Below are 27,726 nucleotides of genomic sequence, written 5' to 3'. Positions count from 1 at the left end.
CCATATAACTCTTCCCCTGTCTGTGCTTTAGTGTCCTATCTGTAAAATTACTTCCCTGTCACCTCCATTGCACTAGACTTCTTGAGTTCATCTGCTGAAAGCCATACTGTTCTATTATTATCTGGCACAGTCTTTCTATCTGTCCCTTTTGTTTAACCTCCTCAAGGAGAGAAGGAGATGCAGGTTTTCAGGAGTAGGAGATTCTATCCGTTGAAGATTTATATGCACATTAGTTAGTTTTGCTTCTCACCCGCTGTTGTTTATCTGTCCTTGTTGCTGCTGTTCCCTATCTAATTGCTAACGTAGCCGATGGAGTTTCATAGTGATATCCAGCAGTGTGATAAAATGCTCCAAGAATAACAAAAATAACCTGTCAGTATGCTGCTAGGAACATTGACCCAGGAAATTAAAAACTGTATGGCATAGTGTATAAAATGTATGCCTACCTGCACTCAGCCAGGCCGAAAATCTGCTTTATCTGTTCTTAATATTTTCTATGCTGCCTTCTTTCCTGTCAGCCAACACTTTAAAATCTGCTTTACCTCTTCTCCTGCTTCTCACAATGAGCTAGATCTGGATCTTGCCTAGGAACAGAGCTGCATCTGTAAGCGCCAGTGAAGCCAGCAGCAAGCGGAAATGAATTGCATGGTCCTTTCTGCAAGGGCAACATAACATGAAAATCATATGAAATTGAAATTTTCCAAACTTTCCTTCTGGCCTGGACATACTCGTGTATGACAAGTAGGCAGAGATCATCCATTGGCTCAGTATGAAGAGATCGTACTCTTCTATGTTGGTGCAATGTTAAACCAATAGTTATTTTCAGGTACTGTGATCTGAAGGGATAAACATGGGAAACCTATCCATCTACCTATTTTAGATACTTGTATGGCCACCATCACCTTAGTGTCTCACAGTCTTTAGTGTGTTTATACTCCCAACACCCAGCGAGGTAGGGAAGTGCTGTTATCCTCATTTTACAGAACGGAAGCTGAGGCACAGAAGCGAAGTGACTTGCCTAAGGTCACAAGGGAAATCTGTGGCAGAGTAGGGAACTGAACACGGGTCTCGTAAGTGCCCTAACCACTGGACAATCCTTTCTCTCTGAATTCCAATGCTGACTCTTTCACTGACTCACTGCCTAACCCTGGTAAAATCACTGAACTTTGCTATGCTTCTGGTTCCTTGACTTTAAAATGAGGATGGTGATACTTCCCTCTCAGGGCTGTTGTGAGGGTTGCTTAATGTTGAAATTGAAAATGTGAAGCAGTGTATAAGTGCTAAGGTATTAATACTGAACTAATTAGAGACCCTGTAAGTGGGAGAGTGTTGTGATTAATATGAGCATCTCTGGTCATATTCCATCTAGAATATAACGAACACTGAAAAATAGTTACTACTTATTAACTGCAAAATTACTTGAGAGAGAGGCTTACAGGTACATCATACTCTTTTATTAGACTAAAGGCACTGAAAAGCGGGCATGAAGATATGAAGTTGGCCTTCCTACCAACTGCTCTGGCCATCCCACCCAGCATTGTCACTATCTGTCAAAGAAAAGATAGTGATGATTTAAAAATAATAATAGAAATGTTATTTAATGAGAAGTGAGATTTTTATTACATGCTTAGGAAAATGTTAAGGTTTCCATGGACATTTGTCATTTACTTTATATGTAATCCTTATGTTACTACCTTTTCTGAAATTGATTTATCACTCTGCAGTGATTTTTCATTCTACACCTACTGATACTGTCTGATATTGTGAATAAGCAGTCCAGGTTGCTGTAGCTCAGGTTTTCAACATTTTAGGGTCAGATCTTGCAGAGGCTTCCTCTTTAGGAAATGTTTCCCAACTACACTGTCTCTTTGTAAATGCAGTGACAGAGTACACAGTTGAATTTACTGCAGTGATCGTTATAAAAAACGGGTATTATTTAAGTTCTGGTGATCTATATATTAACCAACCATCTAAAGAGCAGAAAAGGTTATATTGTACATATCTACTCCCCAGGGAGATGACAGTCTGTCTGCTGTAACCTACGAATCTGACACAGAGATGGTGAGTTTTATCATCAATGTGCTTTTTGTAAACACTTGAAAAAACTTCTCAGAATCTGCTTGTACTCCACACAGCATATCCCGGTTATGTCTACTGATTATTGATAGATACTTTAGAAAGTAGAGCTAACTATATTGTTCCAACAAAGAATTTGACATGTGGGGGCTCCAGTAATTCCAAACATTATTGGTCTTTCAAAATTCTCATGCTTGGTCTGAAACACTTTGTAAATTACATTCAGGGAATTTCTCAATACCATCAAGTTAAGGGACCCTAAGTTGTCTGTCTAGTACGCTCTAGTTGAATTGAACAAGTAAGGGTTCTTCCATCTTTTAGGGAATTGTAAGCTCCATTCTCTGCCCTGTAATAGTCCTGCATCTCTAAGGACTTGCTGATTTCCATATTTAAGATAGACAGGTAAACCTCACAGAGTTGTTCAATAAATGAGCAAAAATAGGTAGCTTTGGCTTTGTAGCATGCACCATTGTGGGGCAGCACTTTAATTATGGTGGGTTGCTTTGTTCTGGCGTGCATTTATTTTCATTCATTTGCTGTAGCCTGCTACAGTGGCATTTGAACTTTGGTAAAACTAGACCAGTTGGGATAGCTATGTTGAATCCCTTTTGTTCTACATGTAGTCATGCACTACAGTCCTGTTTCTTAAGCGAGTTAATATTGTTTTATTAGATCTCTGCCGATTCCCCATTAGAAGTGGCTGCAGTTTCTGTTTTTCAGATTACTTGTTGAGGTGTTTTAGGAATGGGCGAGTTTGAATACAGAAAGCCTATTTTTCTTTTTCTTCCAGAAACGGAAGAAGAAAACTTCTCATAAACCCCCAAAGTCACCAAGTAAGTGTTACCAAATTTTTTCTTCTGTCTTCTTTGTCCTGAATGAGATTGTTCTCCATGGAACACAACACCTTGAAGAGATGCCCAAAATAAGAGCATCTGTGATTCTCCTATGGAATGTGAAGCCTTCCCAGCTGAGTGTTATATTGTATAACAAGAGACATTTGACTTTTCTAGGAGTTGGATTGGAGTTTACAGTTTTCTGGAGATTCTTGTGCAGGGCACTAACTGAGTAGTAATGCACTTTTCCCTTGTGGTGGCAAGCAGTTTGCAGATAAAATCACTGTTTGCCTTTTATTTCCTTGAAGAAATGCTGTGTCCTTTGCTGTTCCTGGGCAGAAAGAGATCCAAAGTTTTGGGGTCTAGAAGTACTGAAGCAGGCATCCTAACATCCAATGGACCTAGTGGGTTGCAGAGTATCTGGGTCATGGAGGCTACAGAAGGATTTAAGCCATTCCATTTTTCATTTAGCACTATAATTCTGCGGTTAAGGAAATTGCCCTCTGTTGTCATGGAATCCTTAATATTTATAAACTGCAGATAAAACCTTTTATTCATTTTTAATAAATAATAAATAAACTGTCTAATATTCAATTTATCTTTTGGGAATTTGTTTTTCATACCTTATGTTTATGTGTTTTATAAATAGTATATAATATTTCTAAACAGGGACTTTTTCTAACGTGCTAGGTTTTGATTAGGTGCTTCCCTTTCTTTGTACCTATAAATGCCTTCTTCTTTCTGAACTACCTATGACTATATGATCAATTTGTCTTAAAAATAGTACTTTTATTTCTGTCATGGCCTTTGTGACATCACTTTTGACTATGCTTTTATTGATGTCATAAAGACTGTGACAAACTTGCACGTAAAAGTGTTCTCTTCTGTTGAGCCATACAATATCTTTTGTGTAGGTAGAGCATATATGTATACTCTCTTTTTAATAGATCATTTCAATGTATTAATTTAGGTGTGTGTATATTTCTTATGGGTGATAGATGTGTTTAAAGTGTACGCACAAATATGTCGGTATATATTAAGTCATGTGATTATTCCTCTTTTTCTAAACGTACTCATCTCTGTAGCAACTATTTCTGGAAGGCGGACTTTTTTCTTATTTTGATATGGCTATGTTCCACTTGCCTTTTGTTGTTGTTTTTAAGAGCTAAGCATTTAAGGTGTTATAAAATGTATTTTGTTAATTCGGAAGACTGTATCAGGGATTATGTTCAAGAAGGAGAAAATTGTTTTGTGACATGAACTGTATTAATGCTATGAAATATTTTCTCTTGCCTTAGAATCTCCATATATCTCCAGCACATACCTGCATCCTAAAAAGGCTGCAGTTTGGAGGTCCTTGAAGGGAACAGGGATCATACACCATGAGAACCCAATGGCTAGAACACCAAGGCAGATGTGGCTAGGATCTCTGAAGCAAGGTATCAGTGTAGTAATTCCATCCACATCTGCAAGTGAAATTTCATAGGGTTTATAATGCAGTCCTGATTTAAGTGGGTTCAGCTTTCATTCAGTCCAGTATAAATTAATCTTGTTTACTTCAGGGTTGCATTTGGTCCACCATAATGTTTTACATTTAAAAGTTTGCTTAAGACCATTTTTGTTGGTTGATCAATATTTGCATAACTTTCTCTTCAGTGTTGAGTACCTATAGGCTCTGGGATGCCTCCAAACAGAAATATGTCCTTGATTAGATGCCTAGCTGGAATTTACTTTGCTGGTGTCTGGTTCGTTTGTTAGGAATGAATTTGACTTACATAATTCTTGACGGTATTTGGATGTACTTGTTTTTAGTGGGGGTTCGTAGAGGCAGCCAGAGCTGTTCTGGGCCTTGCTGTTGCATTCACTCAGGGTGAATTTAATGTATAGTTATCTGTTTCTTTTTTCTCATTACTAGCAGGTATGAGCCAGGCCCTGAAATCAGACTTTGATGTGACACATGCACGGACTAACCTTTCCAGCAGCACTCCAGAATATCTAAAGGAAGCTCTAGGCATGAAAAAGCCAAAGCATGCTCGTTCTTCTAGCAATGGTGAGCTCATAAATTAGGCAACATCGTTTTGTTTAAGATCCTTGCTTTTGTATGCAACTCCTCTAGTTCTAACCCATAGAACAAACTCTCAAAGGGTGGTTCTCTGTGAGCTGTCTGGTCACATGGTGCTTGCGCTCCTTATTTCTAGCAACTTAAGTACATAAGACATCTGCCTACCTGAAATTCTGTGTAAAGTATTGACTCCTTTCGTTACTTCTTTCTATAAAGTGTTTGTGATACATTATGTTACTGTGTAAAAATCAGTTTGATTGTATGAGAAAATCAAAAGGAACACACACACTTGAATATTGCTTTTTCTCCCTTTAGCAATAAATTATTTAAAAATCACACTTCTGTCTGAAAATTTTGTTACAAGAAACACCTAAGATTCCTATAACTTACAAGGCTAGAAAAGTACACATTTTTCTTTTTTTTTCCAAAGTATTGTGTGGCTTTTGTAAGTTGTTGGTTTCAGTATTTTCCATTATATGGTTCATTAGTTTGTCTTGGTTTTGTGTGCATCTTTCATACAGGAACTGCAGGGAGAGAGGTTTGTTGTTGTTGTTGTTTTTTAAAGAAAAAATTGCCCCCAAAATCTGACAGGGGTTTCAGGTGCAGCTGCAGCAGCTGAAACTCTTTCAGTTTTCAGTTTATTTTTTTTAATTGACTAAATTCAAATTCATGCTCTTAAAGCATTATTTATTATCTATGCGATTGTCATTCAGAAAAAGAAATGCCTGTTTTAGATTTCCTTTTGTCAAGAGTTTTCCTTATTTTGTGTCTTTCTTTCTGTAGGCTACATCCCTGGAACACCTGACTACAAAGAAAAGGAAGATATGTATGATGAGATTATTGAACTGAAGAAGGTACAGTTGCTTTGCTACTTGAATAGAAAAAGTCCTATGTTCTGCCTCATCCATCTGTGGGTACCCAGCCCTGACCAGATCAGCAGGGTCTGGTGCCTGGAAGAGCCACCAAGCTTCTTCATTTCAGTAATGTATGGACTGAATTGAAACCATGCCTATTTAAAGATATTTCATTTTACTAATGGTGTGATAGTCAGTTCTTCTTGATGTGGGAGGCCATGTAGTATACCCAAAAGACTGAACAAACCCTTGCCTGGACTTTGAAAAGGTTGATTGGGGTTGGTTCCTTTGCCACTTGAATTTCCATAGCAGCCCCTGATTATTCTTTTAGTGATTAAAAGTCAGCCAGTTGGGTCTATTTGTACATGAAGATGGGTGTTGGGCTTGACTCCTGGGCAAAGCTGAGCTGAGATGGAGGTACCTGTAGACAATCATCTTGGCTGCTCCAGTGGCTCCAGTAAAGTTGCCCTTCCACTGAAGTCTCTTTTTTCCCCCTCTTCTCCATACCCTGCAACTTCCCCTCTTAATCAGTCCTAATCCAACATGATGGTCCTCTTCTTGCTTTTTCTTCATCATGAGTGCTAACTATTTTAATTGGGTTGCTCTTGGTGTCCAAGAGTGAGTTAATTGTAAAAGCCTGGAGAACTTGGGCAGAATTTGTAGATGAACCTGTTCTTTTTTTGTTCCATTTTAGACAATACAGGTTCAGAAAAGTGAGGGGGATCGGATGAAAACAAAGATCCGACGACTGGAGGAGGAGAACAACAGGAAAGATCGACAAATTGAGCAGCTGTTGGATCCTTCCAGGGTGAGTCTTGTAACCTTTCCCAGTAGCATAGCTGACAGCAGGATGTTAGTTTACAGTATTAGGCAAGATAGTGAAAGTGGTGTTTTTGAATTTTTAGTGTCAAACTGAAAGGTCAGCCTGCTCTGAGTCAGTAAGGGAAAAAACTCATGTCTCAGACATGAAAAGTCTGTAACATGATGGCTCCAACTTGAATATGGTTTCTAGGAACTTTCAAGGTAAGTGTGGTAGGGGAGCACAGGAGGTAATACTAAATCAGGCCTGCCCCTGCGCCCATCATTTCTCTACTCTGATTGTAGTAATGGCGAGCTTGCCTAAGACAGAGAAACAGCTGATGATTTCTGTTCTGTGTATCCAAGTTTGCCGTTCCAATCTATCCATTAACTGGAAGCACAAAATTAAATTCAAGGACAAGTTACAGCATATGTCATAGTTTATAGATGGGTTTATTTAGGAGAAGATAATTGTCATTTCTACTGGCAAATTTAAGCCCACATATTGAGTTATTTACCTGATGGTGGGGAGCCAAGCCCTGTGCACAGTGAATGGCAGGTATGGTCCTGCCTCCTCACCTGTAGAGCAGAAGGAAAACCCTATTGTAAGACCAGTAAGCCTAGAAGAGAAATTCTTGGTCTTTACTGTAATGGGTGGCACAAAAAATCCTTAGATGAGTGTAAGAACATGTTCGTGGGCTGGAGGCTAGGAGGAAAATCTGCAGGGAGGAAGCTGAAGAAGAATTTAACAAAACTAAGTTGATTTTGTTGTCTTCTGTTACAGGGCTCTGATTTTGCCCAGACTTTGGCAGAGAAGAACGATACTAGATGGGTAATTGTTTCTTCACCTGCACTTTCAAATATGATTTTTCTCCTTTCCAGCTGAACGCTTACTAGTAGAAGAATATCCAAGATACAGGAGGAGACCATACAGTTTAATTAGGCAGTCATATAAATGATGTCTTCATTATTGCCAAATATAAGACCTGTAACAAAGGTCTAGAATTAACAGCAATTCAAAGCGCCTTTTCTCATCCTCGGGATGAATGTGTTTGCATCAATACATCAGCTTATTCATAACCCTGAATTTAGCAGAGTAGATGTACATTTGCACTCTCCACTTCTTTTCCCACGCCCCCTAACAGTGAATGGATGCAATTATCAAAGTTTGTTTTTATTTAGTGACTACATGCTATGTGAAATTCATTAAAGATAAGTGCACAGTGCTATCTTTAGGAAGGAAAATTCAAATGCGCAACTTCAAAATGGAACATAACTGGCCAAGTGGCAGTACTGCAAAAAAATCTGGTGGTTATAGGGGATCACAAATTGAAGATGAACCAACAATGCCAAAAAGGCTAAGATCATTCTGGGGTGTATAAACTGAAGAGTTGTGTGTAACACATGGACGGTAATTGTTCTACTTTATTCAGCACTGGTGAACCTCAGCTGGAGTATTGGATCCTGTTTTGGGTGCCACACATTAAGAAGGATGTGGACAAACTGGAGACAGTCTAGAGGAGAACAACAAAAATAATAAAAGGTTTAGACAACCTGATCTTTGAGGAAAGGTTAAAAAAACTGGGCATGTTTAGTCTTGAGAATTGAAAACTGAGAGGTGACCTTAGAAAGGGCTGTTAGAAAGAGGATGGTGAGTAATTATTCTTCTTGTCCACTGAAGGTAGGACAAGAAGTAATGGGCTTAATCTGCAACAAGGGAGATTTAGGTTAGATATTAAGAAAAACTTCCTAACTATAAGGATAGGTATGCACTGGAATAGGTTACCAAGGGATGTTGTGGAATCCCCATCATTGGAGGTTTTTAAGAACAGGTAAGACAAACACCTGTTGGGTCTAGATATGTTTGGTCCTGCCTCAGCATGGGGATGGACTAGATGACCTCTTGAGGTCCTTTCCAACCTTACATTTCTGTGACTGTATGCTTATGTATTAGTAGTGTTTGCACTCACCTCTTAAAGTGGTTATATTTAAACTAGCTGTTTATTAGGCATCTGATTTAACTCTCTCCCTCTAAGGATAGCAGTAATGCTTACAGTTTGTTTATCCTGTTATACATATGGCTAAATATTTCTGATTAGATAGCTTTAGAAAGATGAAATGGGATTCCTGGGAAACAGGAATTCTGACTGGAGATTCTGAGATTTCTCTAGAACTGATGAACCGTGTTCTTTCCTTTCGGTAGGTAATCAATGGGCTGAAGCAGAAGATTCTCAAGCTGGAACAGCAATGCAAAGAGAAAGACAACGCTATCAAGTATGATTCTTTTGGGGGCAAGGAAATATATTGGACAAGAGGGGGAAGGGAATTGGACATCCATTTTCTTATGGAGTTAGATTCTTTGACTCATTGGGAAAGATGAATTAAGTCATAACCACATGTGACTCTCGCCATACCCTTCCCAGATATTTTAAACCATTAATGGTCATTCCTTCCTTATAAGATTTCCTGAGGATACTGTTGTATTCTTCCATTTTCAGTAAATTCCAGACAGATGTGAAGACCACTAATTTGGAAGAGATGAGGATTGCTATGGAGACCTACTATGAGGAGGTACATCTGGTGAGGCCGCTGCCCGTGTAAACGGGAGGAGAGGTTCAATTATAGATTCTAGGTAGAAACCCTGAACAGTTTTACACTTGTTTCCTAGAGCCCAGCTGTACCTGTCTGTGTGTGAAAGTCAAGTAGACACGTGTGTGTGTTTTGTATATATATATAAAAGCACCAACTAGGTGTACTTGTAAAAGCCTTGATGTAAAGCAGAAAACCTATTTTTAATTAAACAAGACAAGTAATGAAACTAATACAGTGTACAGCTCTGAGCACAGCATCCAAATTAATGCCAGTAGGACCATACTCTTTTTTGGCCATGGCATTGTTACCTGTGCTAATGCCACAAGGATCTTACTTTTATTTTCACTTACCAGACGCTGCATAGTAGGTTAGCATTCTGAGCTTTCCAATAGTTAAGTCTTTTCTGTGTCCATTAAGGCAATCTATCTTTTATACTTCAGATTCATCGTCTCCAAACCCTGCTGGCAAAATCTGAGGCTGTGGGGAAAAAGTATGTTTATTTCTTTTGGGACGTGTGCATGTATATGTTTTTGGTATATACTTTGTATACTATCCTAAGTGATGGAAAACAATTGCATGTAAATTGTTGTTTGTCTCATAACTTAGATACTGGTGGATTTGCTTTTCCACACTACCTCTGTTGACTTCACAGCACGCATGTCATGCCCATGTTGCTTCCACGGTAGATCTATCACTCTGAATTGATGGGCTTTTAATGAGGAAAACAAAAGGGATCTATCTCAATTAGAGTTTTAAATTCCCATCCTGTATCACCAAAACAGGATCCCTCTAAAGAGACACTACATCAAAAGAACACTCTCATTGTCAAACAGAACAAAGAAATACATTTTACTTTACAGGGAAACCAAATATTAAAGCTGTTTGAAAACGAAGCAAAACATTTTAAAGCAGAGCAATTGAAAGCTCAAAAAAGAATTTCTAGCATTTATTCCTCATAAAAGAAAATCCATTTCTTTACCCCCAAAATTGAACTGCTTCTCCTGGCAACATTACATGTATAGAGATTGTTGGATATTTGATTTGTGCACATTTAAGTCACTTATGTAGACTACTCTAGAATGTGTGCTGCAAATAAAGAAAGTGCTTTGGTGTGAAAATAATCCAGTAGTGCAGGGGCATTGGTCCACAGTATGACTGAGACAGATTAGTGGTAGCAGTTAGGAGGTGTTAGGATGTCGTAAGAGTGAGACATAGAGCAGTGTCTCTGCATACATTTCTGGTTGTGTGATTGCTGCTTATGTAGGCATATCCAAGCTAGCTGTGCTTTAGCTAGATCAAAGCTAGCTTGAGTAACAATAGCTGTGAAGCCACGGCAGCATGGACGCAAGCTAGCATGGGCATGAACGTGGGCTAGCCACTCAAGTATGTACCCAGGGTCAGGAACTAGTCTGTGCCGCTGCCACTGCTGCTGCAGATACGCTGCTACTGTCACTCAAGCTAGCCTTGATCTAGTACAGATCAAAGGTAGCTCAGATATGCTTACATGATCTACAGTTACACCTCCTGATTGTGGTGTAGACATCCCCTTAGGCCAGTTTACCAGTGCTTGTCCCTGATGGACCAGGGATCAAGAGGAGATGCATGCGGGGCAAAACATTCTGTAGCGAGTCTAAAAATAAAACACAAAGGCAAAATATAAAATATTAATAACTTTATAGTGTGTCACCTGCCCAACCAATGGCACACAGGAGAAAGATAACTGATAACTGAATGCTGCACTAACATGTCTGAAAATTTAGCTTAGAAATTACTTGTAATGCTTTGCTCCTTCTTCCCAAATGCACCCTTCCCTCTCCTAACCCCAATCTGCTTGTTTATTGAGTGTGGGGTGTTTTCTCATTTGTTTGTAGTTACTGCCTATGTGTGCTGTGTTTGAGGCTAAACCCCTGCTCTTGTCCCCTTTTCCAAGCACAGATCCCTTCCAGAGAGCAGAGAATCCCAGAAACGGCTGAAGGTGCTGAATGCTGCTGTTCTGCGATTATCCAAAAACCTCAAAGAGCTGCAGGATGAAAATAAGAGCCTGAAAGCAGATCTAGACCGAGTGCTGAGCAGTTCCCCAGCTTCCACCAAAACAAAAAGTATGTGTTGAAAAGTTAGGGTAGGGAACTAGGCTTCAAATACACAGAAAGGAGGTGAGCGAGAGGCACAGTTCATGGACTACATGGCAATACGGATACAGCTCCTAGAGGCGTTGCAAATGTTTTACCTGAAAATGGGCAGCAAGCTGTCTGTAACTATTATTCCAGGAGCATCAAACTGGCTCCTTGAGTAGACCGAACTACCTTTTCAGTTAGGGTCTGTGGGCCAGGAGTCACTAGCAAGGGGCACATTTTGCTGTCTCATCTGACTGCAGAATGTGTCTCTGTAGCTGGCAAACTTACAGATCATACTGGAAGACAATTACATTCTGTTTTGAAAAAGTAAATGCCTTTGTGAAACTGTCCGTCTACTGGTCACTAAGGCTTGGTCTACACTACAGACTTATGTTGGAATAACTACGTTGCTCAGGGGTGTGGAAAATCCACAGCCCTGAGCGACACAGTTATATCAACCTAACCCGGTGTAGACAACGCTATGTTGACACGAGGGCTTCTTCTGTTGACATAGCTACCACCTCTTGGGAGGTGGAGTACCTACACCAATGGAAGAAGCTCTCTTGTTGGCCTAGGTAGCATATTCACTAAGTGCTACAGCAGTGCAGCTACACTGCTGTATGTGTAGACAAACCCTAATTTACCCCTCTATGCATTCCCGCCACAATCCGTTCACACACCTCCCATCCCCATTTGTCAGTTTTCTCTCTTTTGCTTACCCACAATCCAATCCCCCACTGCCTCTAGGGAGTCTTCCTCATTCTCTTTTCCCTCCCGCACCCTTGTGGCATTTCCCCTCTGGGTGCTGTTCTCTGAAGGGGGAGTGAGGAGCACCCCTTCTTTGACATTGTGGGCTATGTGGCAGTAGGAATCAGGGAAGATGGGGGAACGCTGCACTCTGGTGTGTGGTAGTGGGGTACCCAGTCAGGCATGAGTTCCCTTCTCAATTCCAGTTGCTCCAGCTCCCTCCCAGTCTCTTTGAGCTACAGCAGGCACCTGTAGGCCAGCCCCCTTTGTTAAATCAGAGGGAATTACAGACTGGAGGAAAGTGTCCTGGAGCCATGTGTTTGACACCCATGCTTGTATCCATTCAGAGAGTCTGGAGAAACAAGACATTCCCCATAAAGCCCTGTTTTCCATCATCCAAAAATATACTGTACTGGTTTAAATGGTCTAATTTGAAGCCTGAAATGGTTTGAGTACGATGTCAAACATTTCTAGACCATTCCGTCTCTCAAGGCATCCTCTCTAAAGCTGGTTTTAAGTCTCCTACAATGAGGTGGACCTTCTGAATGGACACAAGCTTCGTTTTTTCTAGGGATTTGTGTCTCACCAATCCAGCTTCTTGTTTAAAACCTTATTACCTTCTTTAGATTACAATGAGTGGAGCAGACAGAGGCTGGTGAGGCGGATTTCAGAACTGGAAAAAGTGAGTGACAGAAATAATATAGCCTGTTTTATCAATGGTAGAGCAGAAAACATAAAGTCACTGATCTGTGTTCATGGTGCCTTATCCTTCCAAGTATCTATCAGCTTGGTGCATTCTTTTCATATGAACAGCTATCTATACTTTTCCCTTTTCTGCTGTGTCATACTCATCTTGTATAGCTGCGGCTTTAAGATTAATCTCCCTTTGATCCTTTGATCCTGCTTTCCTTTCGTCTTTCCTAGCCTGGGCCAGATCCTCATCTGGTGTAAATCAGTATAGCTCCACTGAAGTCAGTTTATACCAGTTGAGGATCTTCCCTCCCTCTGTCCCCCTCTTCCCCATATCTTATAGAAGCAGAAAGAGAAAAATTTCAATTTTCCCCCCTGAACCTCTAGGAAGTGCATGAGATGGAGAACAACAGATTGCAGTCATCAGCTAATGGCACATCACCATTGCTTGCTCTGCCACCTTCAGCTTCTGTACAGCTGGATCAGTCAGACACTCAAGAACCTGACCCCCTTGAAGAATGTGAGCGTCTCCGAGGGCTAGTGAAAAAACTGAAAGGTGATAGGAGTGCACTTCAAAATCAACTGGCCAGCAAATAGTAAGTCCGACTATTGTCTGGGATGTTACAGTCTCTAGCCTTGTCTACGCTAAAGGGAAAAGTCGATCTAAGCTACGCAATTTGAGTTACGTGAATAGCGTAACTCAAATCGACATAGCTTAGATCAGTGGTCCCCAACCTTTTTGTGGCCAGTAGCACATTATTGTTTTCAGAAGAGTGTGGTGGGCGCCAACAATTTCTCAAGGCTTATTTTGTATTTGTACATTAAATAATACAAAAAACATGATATTTAATATTACATAATATATGAATCCAGAGAGAAGAGAGAAGCCGGAGAGAAGCCGCGAGGACAGAGAACAGAGTACTCTGCGGCTTCTCTCCCCTGCTAGGCACTAGGCGGGCGCACATAAATGCCCTGGCGGGCACCATGGCACCCACGGGCAGTGCGTGGGGGACCACTGGCTTAGATCTACTTACTGTGGTGACAGCACTGTGCAACGTCAAAGGAAGACGCTCTCCTGTCAACTCACCTTACTCTTCTCAATCCGGTGAAGTAAAGGAGTCGACGGGAGAGCGATCGACAGTCGATTTAGCAGGTTTCACTAGACCCGCTAAAACCACCGCTGATGCATCGATCGCCACAACGTTGATCCTCCAGTAAGTGTAGACAAGACAGTCTTTTCATAGGTTTGAAGTGTTTCACATTGTATCATGAAAGGAGCTATGTGAAAAGTTTCTCACATTTTAAACAAAATTGGAGCATTCGAGGTTTTGGGAGGGGTTTGGCTGGATTTGCAAAAAAAGGTTTCAAAATCCACTCTTTATCATATCAGCTTTGTAAAAAGTTGCTATTAATGAATGGCAAGATTGACCATCAAAAATGGAAACTTCTGCATGTTTCTGAAGAATTTTAAAGGCTAATGAAATTTTTGGAAAGATAACATTTGAAGAACACTAAAATTTCATAGTTACTTCTTTAAATCATTTTGCGAACCTTTTTCAGTTTTGCTGTGAGAATTTTGCAACAGAAGTTTTGACCTAATCTACCATTTTCTCCTCTGAAACATACCTCTCATTTTCTGCTATACTCTGGCATTCACCCTCCAACTGAGCAGGTGAATTCCTTTGCTATTTCTTACAGTAGTTGTGTTGGTCAGTGCATGGAGAGACAGCTTAACTTTACCAGGTGCTTAGATGTGTGCACAGAGCAGCCTGTATGTTAATATGATCCTTCAGTGCAAAGATGCACATGGACAAAGACCTAATATCAATACCATGCAAAAAGTCCTTTTTCATCTAAACCATGTATACCATAGTGTGTGGTGTTATAAGGACAAATATATACTTATTTAAAATATAAAATTCCTGTTCAAGTTTAAACAAAACAAATGTTATTCAACAGTAGAAGTGTAAGCAACAAATAATTCCTCTAATGCACTGAAATGCAAATTATATAAACATTGCCTTAGAGCTTAATTCCCTATTCTCATATAGTTCAGAGGTGAAGCAATTACAGCAAGCAAAGACTGAATTGGAGAGGGAACTGCAAAAGCTGCAGGAGATGGAGAAAGAAAAGAGTGAAAAAGAGGAGACTTTGAGGTACCTTGAGAGACATTTTCCAATTTTGAAAGGGACTGATAAAAGTTGAGTATGACACAGTTCTCATACCAAGTGGTTCAAAATCTGCAGAATGTCATATGAAATGTGGGGAACGATGAGTAAATGAGGTATCTGGGCAGAACTGTTTTGGCTAAATGATGATAATTTTGGAATAAGTTTTGGAGGAAGGTGATTTGCAGTATGAATGATATCGCTGTGTCTGGAGGGATGGGGGACTGAGGAGTATGGTGGAAGAACTGAAATGTAGGATTAAAGTAGGGCTGTCAAGCGATCAATAAAAACTAATTGCGCGATTAATTGTGCTCTTAATAATAGAATACAATTTATTTAAATATTTTTAGATGTTTTCTATGTTTTCAAATACATTGATTTCATTACAACACGGAATACAAAGTGTACAGTCCTCATTTTATATTTATTTTTTATTAAAAATATTTGCACTGTAAAAAACAAAAGAAATAGGATTTTTCAATTCACCTCATACAAGTACTGTAGTACAATCTATTTATCATGGAAGTTGAACTTACAAATGTAGAATTATTTACAAAAAAATAACTGCATTCAAAAATAAAACAATGTAAAATTTAGAGCCTACAAGTCCACTCAGTCCTAATTCTAGTTCAGCCAGTCGCTCGGACAAACAAGTTTGGTTACAATTTGCAGGAGATAATGCTGCCCGCTTCTTGTTTACGTCACCTGAGAGTGAGAACAGGGATTTGCATGGCACTGTTGTAGCCGTCATCGCAAGATACGTGCCAGATGTGCTAAAGAGTCATATGTCCCTTCATGCTTCAACCACCATTCCAGAGGACATGTGTCCATGCTGATGACAGGTTCTGCTTGATACTGATCCAAAGCAGGGCAGACCGACACATGTTCATTTTCATCATCTGAGTCAGATGCCACCAGCAGAAGATAGATTTTCTTTTTTGGTGGTTCAGGTTCTGTAGTTTCCACATCAGAGTGTTGCTCTTTTAAGACTTCCGAAAGCATGCTCCACACCTCGTCCTTCTCAGATTTTGGATGACACTTCAGATTCTTAAACCTTGGGTCAAGTGCTGTAGCTATTTTTAGAAATCTCACATTGGTATCTTCTTTGCATTTTGTCAAAACTGCTGTGAAAGTGTTCTTAAAACAAACATGTGCTGGGTCATCATCTGAGACTGCTATAACATGAAATATATGGCAAAATGCAGATAAAACAGAACAGGAGACATACAATTCTCCCCCAAGGAGTTTAGTCATAAATTTAATTAATGCATTATTTTTTTAATGAGCATCATCAGCATGGAAGCATGTCCTCTGGAATGGTGATCGAAACATGAAGGAGCATATGAATGTTTAGCATGTCTGGCACGTAAATGCCTTGCAATACCAGCTACAAAAGTGCTATGCGAACTCCTGTTCTCACTTTCAGGTGACATTGTAAATTAGAAACAGGCAGCAGTATCTCCCGTAAATATAAAAAACTTGTTTGTCTTAGTGATTGGCTGAACAAGAAGTAGGACTGAGTGGACTTGTAGGCTCTAAAGTTTTACATTGTTTTGTTTTTGAGTGCGGTTATGTAGCAAAAAAAATTCTACTTTTGTAAGTTACGCTTTCATGATAAAAAGATTGCACTACAGTACTTGTATGAGGTGAATTGAAAAATACTATTTCTTTTGTTTATTTTTATAGTGCAAATATTTGTAATAAAAATAATAATATAAAGTGAGCACTGTACACTTCGTATTCCATGCTGTGATAGAAATCAATATATTTGAAAATGGAGAAAAACATCCAAAATATGTAATAAATTTCAATTGGTATTCTATTGTTTAACAGTGCAATTGATGATGATTAATTTTGTTAATCTCAATTAATTGTTTTGAGTTAATTGCATGAGTAAACTGCGATTGACAGTCCTAGATTAAAGTAAACCTTGAAAAGCTGGTGTGTTAGTCTGGATGACCTTTTCTTGTCCTTCTTTTTGCTTATGAGGAGAGAGCTGTAGATCCTCTACTTTACCCTTCCACCCTGACTCCTAACAGTGTGGTTTCCCATCCACTAGAGGAGTTACAGTATTTCGAACTGAGCAGCGATCATTAGAGAAACAGTCATGGCAAAAAATGTGTTCCTGTTACATCAATCAGAAACTAACATCAAGCCAAAGTAAAACACACAATTTTGCCACATCTTGTATCTGCCAGTCACTGAATTATTGGGTCAGGTGCAGAGGCATAAAAAATAGCATCAAAAGTATCACTGTGACCTTGGTCACTGTTTAATTTTAATTTAGTACTGTAACATCTCTTTTTGTTACTTCATTTTCCATATCTGTCACTATGGAGACATGCATTGTGTGCTCCTGTACAGCAGAAAAGTTCTGGCTATAAATAACTCTGCACTCCTAACTGTAGGGAGGAAATCCAGAGCCTTACACACAAAGTGAGAGAACTGGAGGTGGAACTACATGAAGACAAGAGACAAACTGCAGATGATACCATGGAAACGCCAAACAAGGTATAACCTCATTCTTTCTTCCATCCCATTTGTACCCTTACAAATTGGGCAGTTGAAGTCTTTCTGGTTGATAGATATTTAGGTCCATAATGCAATTGTGATTTCTTCAGATCCCTTCATATACTAACTTAAACTGTAACCAAGGAAGGTTGTTGCTTGTTTAAACAATTTCATTTGTAAATTACAATTTCCCTGGATGTGCCTTTCATTTGCATTTGTGTCCTCAAGGGAAGAATGTCAGCAGGCAGTCCCTTTTGTCGCTAATCCTTTTAGAAACCGTTGTACTTTATGGGCCAAATCCTGCAGGCTTCACTGAGGACCACATTGACAAAAGTATTTAAACACCTAAAGATGCGGATAGGCACTTTGTGGGATTTACAAAAGCACCTGAGTTAGGCACCTAACTCTCATTGACTTTCAATGGGAGTTAGGCACCTAACTAACTTAGTGAATATATAAAAGTGCCTAGGGTGCCTATCTGCATTTTTAGGTGCTTAAATACCATTGTCAGTCTGGTCCCAGCTTCTTATACAAGCAAAATTCCCATTGAATTCATTATGAGTTTTGCTGGAGTAAGGACTGCAGGCTTTAGCCCTCTGGGTGTGTTAGGAGTGGGCTTAATTTAATAGATTGGTAGATTTTAACTCTTGCATAACATAGGCTGTAGAAAGAACAGGAGTACTTGTGGCACCTTAAAGACTAACAAATTTATTTTAGCATGAGCTTTCGTGAGCGAAGAAGTGAGCTGTAGCTCACGAAAGCTCATGCTAAAATAAATTTGTTAGTCTTTAAGGTGCCACAAGTACTCCTGTTCTTTTTACGGATACAGACTAACACGGCTGCTACTCTGAAACCTGTCATAGGCTGTAGAATTTCACCTAGTAGTTTCTGCATCAAAGCTATAATTTCTGGGCATATCTTTTAGAAAGATATCAAATCTTGATTTAAAGATGGATAATGCACTACACTGGTAAATTGTTCCAGTGGTTGGTTACCCAAAATTTTGTCCGTAGGCTTCACGGTGATTGTCTACCCTTAATGTAAAGCTGGTCCTTGCTTGCTCAGTGCAGTATTACAAGAGCTCACACGTTGAAAAGATTATTTTTTAAACAGAAAAAAGAATTGTGGGGCTAAAAACACTTCAGGCAGATACTTTTAGGTTAAAAATATAGAGTAGTACATTTAGTTTACATTGGACATTGTTTCACACCGCCAAAGAGAAATACATTGCAGAGCCTTATGATTCTCTTCCATGCAGCTGCATTTTTACTAATACCCAACAAATTTAAAAATAAAATCCTCGGGAGCATGAACAGAAATATTAGTATCTGTTAGAAGGTTTGTGCTTTGACAGTTTTTGTTTCTGTATTATTACTAAATTTTATCATCATGCAGTTTGCACAGTTGTGCAAAGATTTCCTAAATAAAGCTAGTATATTATATTGATGCTTTTTCTTTGTTTGATATTGCACATATTTTCCTGGAGATCCAAGGGCTATTACTTTTTATTAATTTGTATATATTGCATGAATTGGTCTCAGATTCAATAACTGGCCAGTTAGCCCCTTGAACCACATATCTCTTTTTATTATTCTGTTTTCTATATTGCCAAAAGTGTGTGACTTTTCCCATTAGGATTAGCTTCTTTTAGTCTATAATCCAAAAATGGTTTTTTTGGTGCTAGTTCCTACTTCTGTGATGCTGTCATGAATTATGCAGTATTTGTCTTCAGCAAAAGACTGCGGTGATAGGGAGTTTCAAGTAAGTAATATTGCTGGTGGTTTTGATCACTGTGTAATGAAAAATAGACACCAGAACATGGATAACAACATAATATGAATAAGAGTGCCCGCTTGCATAGGAGGATGTTGTTTTTGACATAAGATGCCATTCTGTCTGGGTCAGTTTTTCGTTCTGTGTTGTGGACTGATGAATATTAGATAGGGTCATAAATTCCAAGTAACTTTAAAAAAAAAAAAAACGAAACCTACAGATTTTTTGACCAATATCAGTGCTTTGATTGAAAATACAGGTCTTGTGCCCATTGTTTTTAATCATTCTTGTTTTCCTATTTATGTTTAATTTTAATAATACACTGTAGCTTTGAATAGAAGATGATCCATTTAATAAACTTAGGTCCATAATTCAATTTTTTTAAAGTGTGTAAGTAAATAAGTCCTTTCAACAGAATACAAAGCCCTTTTCAGTTCTCATGTAAAATAAACTTTCTATGTTATTATAATTAAATCAATCTTCAAATTCTGCTTATGACTTTTTGTTGATTTGATTAGTAAAATATCACTGACATTTTCATTACCATCCTCCTAGTAAGGTGGAAAAATTGGTTTTATGCCTGGGCTGGTGGATTTTCACTATCATTTTTGCTGTATTAAATATTGACAAAAAGGCTGTCTTAAATATTTCAAAAGTGCAGAGAGTGGATCTTCCTGATATAAAACCTGGTTGGTCTTCATGGATTATAATAGTGGCTGTTCTCTTGTATAATTGCATTACTAGCAATTTGGCAAGGGTTTTGTGTCTTTATACAGCAATGTGGTAGGTTTGCGTGAACTACAGCAGTGGGGTCTTTTTAGAGTTGACAAATGGAGCTAGCATGGCCAAGTTAAGAGAGCCTGCTAAGAAGTTAATTAGGTGGGCATAGTCGACACATCTAGTAACGGTTGACTAATCTCTTTTGGGCAGCTTCTGTTAAAGTGTACAAGCAGGCTGTCTGGTCCAGGCATTTTGCCTGGTTGTAGCTTTTTAGTAGCTGCTTGGGTTGCTCCCCTTGTGAGGCCTTCCCCCCAACATTTTGTGCCTCACACAAGTATAGTGTTTTAGGTTTTACAGTGTGTGAGAATTCTTTCAATATTTTCCTGGTAGGTAATTGTATGAGATTGAGATTGACATGTTGTGGATCAGTCATGTGATTTGCCTGAGACAGAGTACAAAACCATACCCTTTTAACCTGAAGTAGGGAGATCTTTGTTTTTATCCTTACTTTTCATTTGCTTTCCAAGTTTCTGATTTGTTAACAGTATAAAGAGGAACAGGATTGTGTTAATTTACATTGGGCTCCCCTTGTTGGTGTTTCAGGATGGCCATCCCATCAGTAAGTTGAAACAAATGAGTATGGGACCAGTCATGCGGTCCTTACACTTGCAAAACTCCAGTGGAAATTAGTGCAAGTTTTGCCTGTGAAAGGACTGCAAAATCAGGTCCTTTGGCATATGTTCTCAAGTTGTCTGCATTACAAGTTATGTTATTTTTCAACAAGATAGTAACTATGGGAATGGGTACCTAAAAAATACATACAATAATATACCTTTAGATATTTAAATAAAAATCTCTAATTTCACATCCAGTTCACAGTTAAGACAAGTGAGGAGTGTATTTCGCTGTACGAATTTTCCAAATGATGAGCTGAATGTAACAAATGCAGATATCTTTTAAAATGAGATTTTCTGCTCCAACTTCCCTACATCATGTGAGGAAATGATTTCTTCTCCTGTTGATCTCCCTCTTTCTTTCCAGTCCTTGCTGTCTTACACCTCCAGAAAGAATCACATGCCAGCAATCCCATTTAGTATGTACACTACATTCAAGTGTTTTGCCTTCACAGCCTTCATTTGCCTGCTTTCATCAGGGCAAAGAAGACAACAGGAAGGAACAAGCAGCCAAACTCATCCAGAGCCAGTGGAAGGCATACAGAAACAAGGTGAAATTCTTATAAATGGACAGAGAGGTTTTTTTTGTTTTGTTTTTTTTAATATCCTGCTACTTCACCTTCATTTCTGGGTATTGAGTAGCCTGCTGATGAGCATCAGGAATCAGAGCACCGATGCAAGCATAACTAAATGTCTGACTTTCCTTCTTCCCCTGGATATTTCTCATTTCTTCAGGGCCACTGATTAAGGATAGTTCTTTTCATTTCTGTCACCCTGTATGCTGGAAACTCTGCTGGCATTCTAACAGTGAATGTGAATTTTGCTAGGAGCAGGCATGACTTGACTGAATTAATAGGAAAGGTGTCTGTAGTAGCCAGGACTAGGATAAAGGAGTACAGAGTACTAGAATTGGTCTGAAAATTTCCATTGAAACTGTACTTTAATGGAAAATTTGGTTTTTTATTAAAATGACTTTTTTCATAATTGTCTGCTTTCTGTGGAAAATTTTGATATTTTTGTCAAAAAAAACCAAAACCAAACCCAGAAACTGAGTATTTTAAAATTTTTGGCTAAAAACTGAACTATTTTGATTCTAAAATGCTGCTGCACTGTTCCTTGGGAATTGTAGTTAAACTGCCTCATGTTCCCATCCTCCTCTGGGCTGGGCTCTCCAGCTTGACTTCTCCCATGACTCATCACAGACATGTGATTCCCCTAGTATATGGCCTCCCTCATGAAGAGATTTCCCATGGGAGATGTTGTCTTACCAGGGATCCCAGCCTATAGAGGAGAAAGGGAGCATGAGGAACCCAAACTACAACTCCCATCAGGCACCCTGGTGACATTTCAGAATTTAAATATGTTTGATTTTTCACTGAAAATTTGAAATTTTCAATTGATAACTTGGAATTTTTTTTTCGTTTTCATCAAAATTTTTCTCAGAAAGAAAACCTATTTTCCAGCCAGCTCTGAGTACCATAAGTGAGATAAACCAGAAATGCAAGACATTACAAATTTTTGGAATTTGTATTTAAGTGCCAGAGTTGGCAACCAGTGCTCAAATGTTGAGGACAGAGAAAGAAGTGGAATTAAGACATTCTTTTCATAACACAACCAGTCAGGGCCCAAATGTGAGAACCTGATATTTAAAATATGTGCGACAGAAGCAAAATAAATGATGCAATGAAAAATAATAAAGTAAGGTGCATGAAATAAAGGGGTTTTAAATTATTTTGGAAGGTATTATAAAAAGTTTTGGGGAAATCCGTTCCATGGCTTAGTGTTTCTGAGATCAGTAATTTGCAGAAGTAAATGGTGTGGCCAGTCCAGGTTCACGTAGGATAATACTGTCGGTATATGTGGAGCTAAAATGAGTGGTGGTCTTTGTAACTCAGTATGGTTCAGAGGGATGATTCTGCGCCACTTAAACCATCACTGCAAACCTGGAAATTCCTTAGCCTGAGTTTCATCCAGCTAGGATAACGTGACAAATTAAAAGAATAGCTTATATTAAATTTTGTTTTATGAACAAACAAAGTAAATTATGCATCTCTATATCCATGATTTCAGGGGTTAGAAATAGGGGAACATAAAAAAATCCACTATCAAGCTAAAGAATAAACAATCCCCCAAAAAATCCAATTCCAGAAAGCTTCCCCAGGGAAGAAAAACTGGGCTTTTCAGTTGTTTTGGGATGTCTTTGTAGTAGCTGTAAGAAAATATGAGACCTTTCGGAGTAATCTTTTATTAAATAAAAGCCATAAATCCTTATGATGTTAATTTAGAAGTTTTCTCCATTTCAGAAAGAAGAAATTGCTCTGGATCAGGTGAGTGTGTATTGCACCAATAAAATGACAATTCAGGTTCACTTTGTAATAAAAAAGTATAAACAAGTAGTTTATGTAATTTTGAAAGCGATTTTATTATGAGCAGGAGCACTAGTGATTGCTATACTAATAGTTCAGGTTGTGTGACAGTTTACCTTCTGACATCCTCTCTTCAGTTGTTCATTACTTACCTAAACTTTCTCCTTTTGAGTTCAAATTTTCTATATGTGGTCTCTGCCAAAAGATGCATCCTTTTGGAAAATGGAAGCAAAAATGGTTCTGGCACTTTTGAGTATAAGGAACTGTTGGTGAGATGGAGAAAAGTTTTCCCATTACAATAAAATAATTCTTGCAGCCTTTCTATCTTCAAAAAGGCTGGATGTAGACATTTTACATGGAAACAGCCCTCATTAAGAAGTGCCTGTCGCAAGGCAAGCATGCCCCGTCCCCTCTTGGGGAATTCACCATAATCAAGCAATATGTTCATTAACTACAAATGGTGAATTTTAAGTGAATATAAGAGATAACAGACAGAACAAAGCAGATTACTGAACAAATGAAACAAAGTATGCAAGCTAAGCTCAATATACTTAAGAAACAAGTTACAAAATGTAATTTCTTACCCTAAATGTTATTTTAGGCAGGTTGCAAAGTTTCTGAGGTTCAGAGTTCCAGTTATATTTCTTCTCAGATTGGACCCCTGTTTCAATCTGGACTCCCCCCTGCCTTCCCTTCAGGTGGCTTTAGCAGTCTTTCTTCTTGGGCATATAGGCCATGGAGAGGAGGAGCCACATTTGCCTTCCTCCCCACCCTTAAATAGGATTTACATAAGGCAGGAATTCTTTGTTTCCCAAACTTGACACCCCCCCAGTGGAAAGTTACAAGAAGTCCCCGGTAATGTTTAGTATCAGGTGACAAGACCACCTGACTTTGTAGTATCACAGCAAGTATCGCATGAGTCTGTGGCAGTATGGAATGGCTGCAGGAAGGCCAACCCTTTTCACAGTCCATTGTCCTCGCTGATGGGCCATCCACCCTGTCTGGCTTTTCCATTGTTCTACCTGTAGTGTTAGCAGTGGACATCACCCAAAGTAGCATAGTTGAAATACAGATACATAGTCAATATTCCTAACTCTAGATACAGAAATGATATAGGCATATGAATTGGATAATCACATTCAGTAAATTATAACCTTTCCACTTATATCTTACAAGACCCATTTTGTATAAAGTACATCTCAGTTATGTCATATTCATATCATAAGCATATTTTCATAAAGAATATGGAGTGAAACATCACAGTGTGGCCTTGCAGTAAAAATCATTGTGGCTGCTCTCTCTCTCTCAAGGTTGTGTGGCCCAATGGCCAGAGTCAGGGTGACAACCCCTTCCCACAGAGCTATGGGACCTAATGGCCTGCGTCAATATGGCTCTCTGGTTCGACCGGGGTACATCACCTAGTGCTCAGAGTCACCGTGGCTGCCTGGCTCAGCAAGGCGGTATGGCCTAGTGGCAAGAGTCAGTAAAGTCACCCTCTCTCAGGGCTGCATGTCCTAGTGGCCTGAGTCAGCATAACTGCCCCATATGTGGGGCTGCATGGCCTAGTGGCCTGTCAGGGGAGTGGACCATCACCCCAGAGTGGGTGGCGGTCAGGTAGGTGGACCTACTCCTGCGGATCCCAACTCAGGGAGCTGTGAGTGGCAAATATGCCCGTCAGTGGGGAATCCGCCCCAAAACACCCCATTTGATACCACAACTAGTCTCCCTGAGCTACTTCCTACCCGGTTCCTGATGCCTGGATGATGCACCACAGTCACCCCTCATGGTGAGGGAAGGCCATTGTATCACCTGAGTCCCTGGGTAGGGTGCATCATGGGAGATGTAGTTCAGCTGGGTAGCCCAGCTCATAAAGGACACTGGGCGTTGGAGGAGACTGAAATAAAGCTCCCATGAGGCAACATAGCTGAATAGCTGAATTGAAGTAGTTTGTTTAACAGGTGCTTAGATTTTTGACAAAACAATCAAAAATTTTCCACAGAAGCAGACATTTCTCACAAAAAAAAATTGTTGAAAACTCATCTGTTTTGTCAGGGTTGATAGAAAATTTATGACCAGCCCTCATTGTAATAGAGTTCTTAATGGCATGATTGTATACTATTTCTCAGCTAGCACAACATAATATCATATGCATTTTCTTCTTTAGCCTTTGAAAATCTGCTTTGAGTAGGTTAGTAAAGAGAAGGATGAGAAGTGCCAAAGCTCTTTCCACGCTCTTCCGGTGTGAAACTGTATATAACATCTATCAGAATGGCGATTTTAAAATGTCACTTTATACCCTTGATATCTTCTGATATTTGGGGACCTAGTTCAGAATTAAAATCCCTTAGCAGAGAGGAAGAACGTTTGTTTAACATAATCACCAGAATGTTTGCCAGACTCCACTTGGTTTCTGATGATGTTATCAAGCAGCAACCCCTGCTGGATAGCTGGGATCTAAGATGGGAATATGACTACCTTGCTGTATCTGTGAAATATGGGCTAATGTTGGTAGCTTGAATTTAATTACATTTGACAGGCTCCATAATGTGCAGATTCTCAGGTTAAATTTACTGTGGTGTTGTATGTCTGTGCAGTTCTTTTATAATTTATAGGTTGGAACCCTTTTGGATTCCAGACCAGCACATGTAAAGTGGTTAAGGGTGCCTCTTGATTAGAGGGGAAATGCCTGCACATTAAACAGTTGTCATTGCACAAGGAAAATAGTTCTCTCTCCTGTAATGCCTTTTTCCCCTCTGGACACTACCCGTATTTATCGGCGTATAACACGCACAGGCGTATAACACGCACCTTCATTTTAAGGGGGAAATTTCAGGAAAAAAACTTAAATTTCAAATAAAGGACTTTGAAGCAAAATAAGGGTAGCTCAGAACTTGTTTTATTAATATTATTACCACTTATAAGGTAAATAAGGTTCGCGGGGAGGGGGGCTCGGGCCGGGCCGCTCGGGAGGGGGCCGGGGGCTCGGGCCGGGTCGGGCCACGCCGCTCGGGAGGGGGGCAGGGGCTAGGGCCGCTCGGGGGGGAGGGGGGACGGGATCTCGGGCCGCTCGGGAGGGGGTCGGGGACTAAGGCCGCTCGGGGGCTCGGGCCGGGCCGGGCCGCGCCGCTTGGGAGGGGGGCAGGGGCTAGGGCCGCTCGGGGGGGGGGACGGGGACGGGGTCTCGGGCCGCGACGGAAGGGGTCAGGGACAGAGGCCGCTCGGGGGCTCGGGCCGGGCCGGGCCGCGCCGCTTGGGAGGGGGGCAGGGGCTAGGGCCGCTCGGGGGGGGGGGACGGGGACGGGGTCTCGGGCCGCTCGGGAGGGGGGCGGGGGCTCGGGCCGGGTCGGGCCACGCCGCTCGGGAGGGGGGCAGGGGCTAGGGCCGCTCGGGGGGGAGGGGGGACGGGATCTCGGGCCGCTCGGGAGGGGGTCGGGGACTAAGGCCGCTCGGGGGCTCGGGCCGGGCCGGGCCGCGCCGCTCGGGAGGGGGGCGGGGGCTAAGGCGGCTCTGGCCGGGCCGCTCGGGAGGGGGGCGGGGGCTAGGGCCAGGGCCGCTCGGGGGAGGGAGGGAGGACGGGGGCTAGGGCCGGGCCGCGCCGCTCGGGAGGTGGGGGCTCGCGCAGGCCGGGGCTCGGGGCTCAGGCCCCGCCGCTGGGGGGGGGGAGAGGGCGGGGGCTCGGGCCGCTGGGGGGGGGGCTAGGGCCGCGCTGCTCGGGAGTGGGGCAGGGGCTAGGGCGCCGCTCCGCGCCGCTGGGGGGGGGGCTAGGGCCGCGCTGCTCGGGAGTGGGGCAGGGGCTAGGGCGCCGCTCCGCGCCGCTGGGGGGGGGGGCGGCGCTTTTCTTTTCTGCCTGGGGTGGTTATATCGGCGTATAACACGCACACATCATTTGCCCCCTATTTTCAGGGGAAAAAAGTGCGTGTTATACGCCGATAAATACGGTACTTTAATTTGTAGCTGCTATCTTTCAAGGCAGTTAACATCCATTTATCTCTCTTCCTGCTAGGCGGCTGTTGTGATTCAGGCAGCTTTCAGGGGACATTTAGCTCGGCAGAAATTGTTATTGAATAACACACACAGTCGAAAATCTCCCGCCATGCATAGCCTTGGAAATAAGGTAACTGTTGGGGCAAGTGGGGACATAGACACAATGTGCTTCTTCATTTTCTGATTATTTACAGTCAGTTTACAATGCAAAGTACTAGGCTTCCAAGCCTTCCAGGTTTGGTTCTGTAACTCATCCAGTGTGCTTTTTTAATACTTTGGCGTGTGGTGTCATTTAAATTCCAAAATGTGTTAAGCCCATTTGTTGGCTTTCCTTTTTACCATCTACTTCATAGTCCTCCTGAGAAATAAAGCCATAGTATCTCTGTGCAGTAAGCTGCCACCTGTATCCAAGCTGCTGGCTTTCTTTATCTGGTTCTGTCATCAAGTAAGAGTAAAGGGTTATATTGTTAGGGTGCAGCCTTTTCAAAAGCTGCACTGCACCCAGGCACTCATGGAGTCCTAGCGCTAGAAGTTGAAAATGATGGTTGGTTTGGAGTCTGGTATCCAGCATGCTCTGCTGAAGATTTGCAGTGTATTTCTTAAATCATGTCACACTTGGCCCTGAGTGCCAGGCTCTGAATATAAAAAGACTTCCTCCCTGATTATACATTTTAGATGCTGGTTTCTGGTTTCCTAAGTAGCCATTTAGATCTAGGGAGTCTAAAATGAATGAAGAATTCTCTAGCCAGGCCCTCCATCTCACT

The 27,726-nt window shown here is 40.8% G+C and overlaps 1 protein-coding gene across 3 annotated transcripts in view; it reads left to right on the top strand.

Annotated features, from left to right (window-relative positions):
- The window catches only part of IQCE (IQ motif containing E), a 41,430-nt gene that overhangs the window by 1,510 nt on the left and 12,194 nt on the right, over window positions 1-27,726 (top strand). For 2 of the 3 annotated variants that reach the window (XM_044980680.1, XM_044980679.1), the window contains exons 2-19: window positions 2,014-2,061; window positions 2,867-2,909; window positions 4,208-4,348; window positions 4,825-4,959; window positions 5,755-5,825; window positions 6,520-6,633; window positions 7,408-7,455; window positions 8,827-8,897; window positions 9,122-9,203; window positions 9,656-9,705; window positions 11,151-11,314; window positions 12,703-12,758; window positions 13,154-13,362; window positions 14,818-14,922; window positions 17,343-17,445; window positions 21,068-21,163; window positions 22,916-22,939; window positions 26,982-27,092. In XM_044980680.1, the coding sequence (XP_044836615.1) occupies window positions 2,014-2,061; window positions 2,867-2,909; window positions 4,208-4,348; window positions 4,825-4,959; window positions 5,755-5,825; window positions 6,520-6,633; window positions 7,408-7,455; window positions 8,827-8,897; window positions 9,122-9,203; window positions 9,656-9,705; window positions 11,151-11,314; window positions 12,703-12,758; window positions 13,154-13,362; window positions 14,818-14,922; window positions 17,343-17,445; window positions 21,068-21,163; window positions 22,916-22,939; window positions 26,982-27,092 (1,671 nt within the window). The remainder of the gene's footprint in view (window positions 1-2,013; window positions 2,062-2,866; window positions 2,910-4,207; window positions 4,349-4,824; window positions 4,960-5,754; window positions 5,826-6,519; window positions 6,634-7,407; window positions 7,456-8,826; window positions 8,898-9,121; window positions 9,204-9,655; window positions 9,706-11,150; window positions 11,315-12,702; window positions 12,759-13,153; window positions 13,363-14,817; window positions 14,923-17,342; window positions 17,446-21,067; window positions 21,164-22,915; window positions 22,940-26,981; window positions 27,093-27,726) is intronic. The other variant, XM_044980681.1, reaches the window with a different exon arrangement.

The sequence above is a fragment of the Mauremys mutica genome, chromosome 11 (genome assembly GCF_020497125.1).
Source record: "Mauremys mutica isolate MM-2020 ecotype Southern chromosome 11, ASM2049712v1, whole genome shotgun sequence".
NCBI classification, from domain to species: Eukaryota; Metazoa; Chordata; order Testudines; family Geoemydidae; genus Mauremys; species Mauremys mutica.
This window is presented reverse-complemented; position numbering and strand designations above follow the sequence as displayed.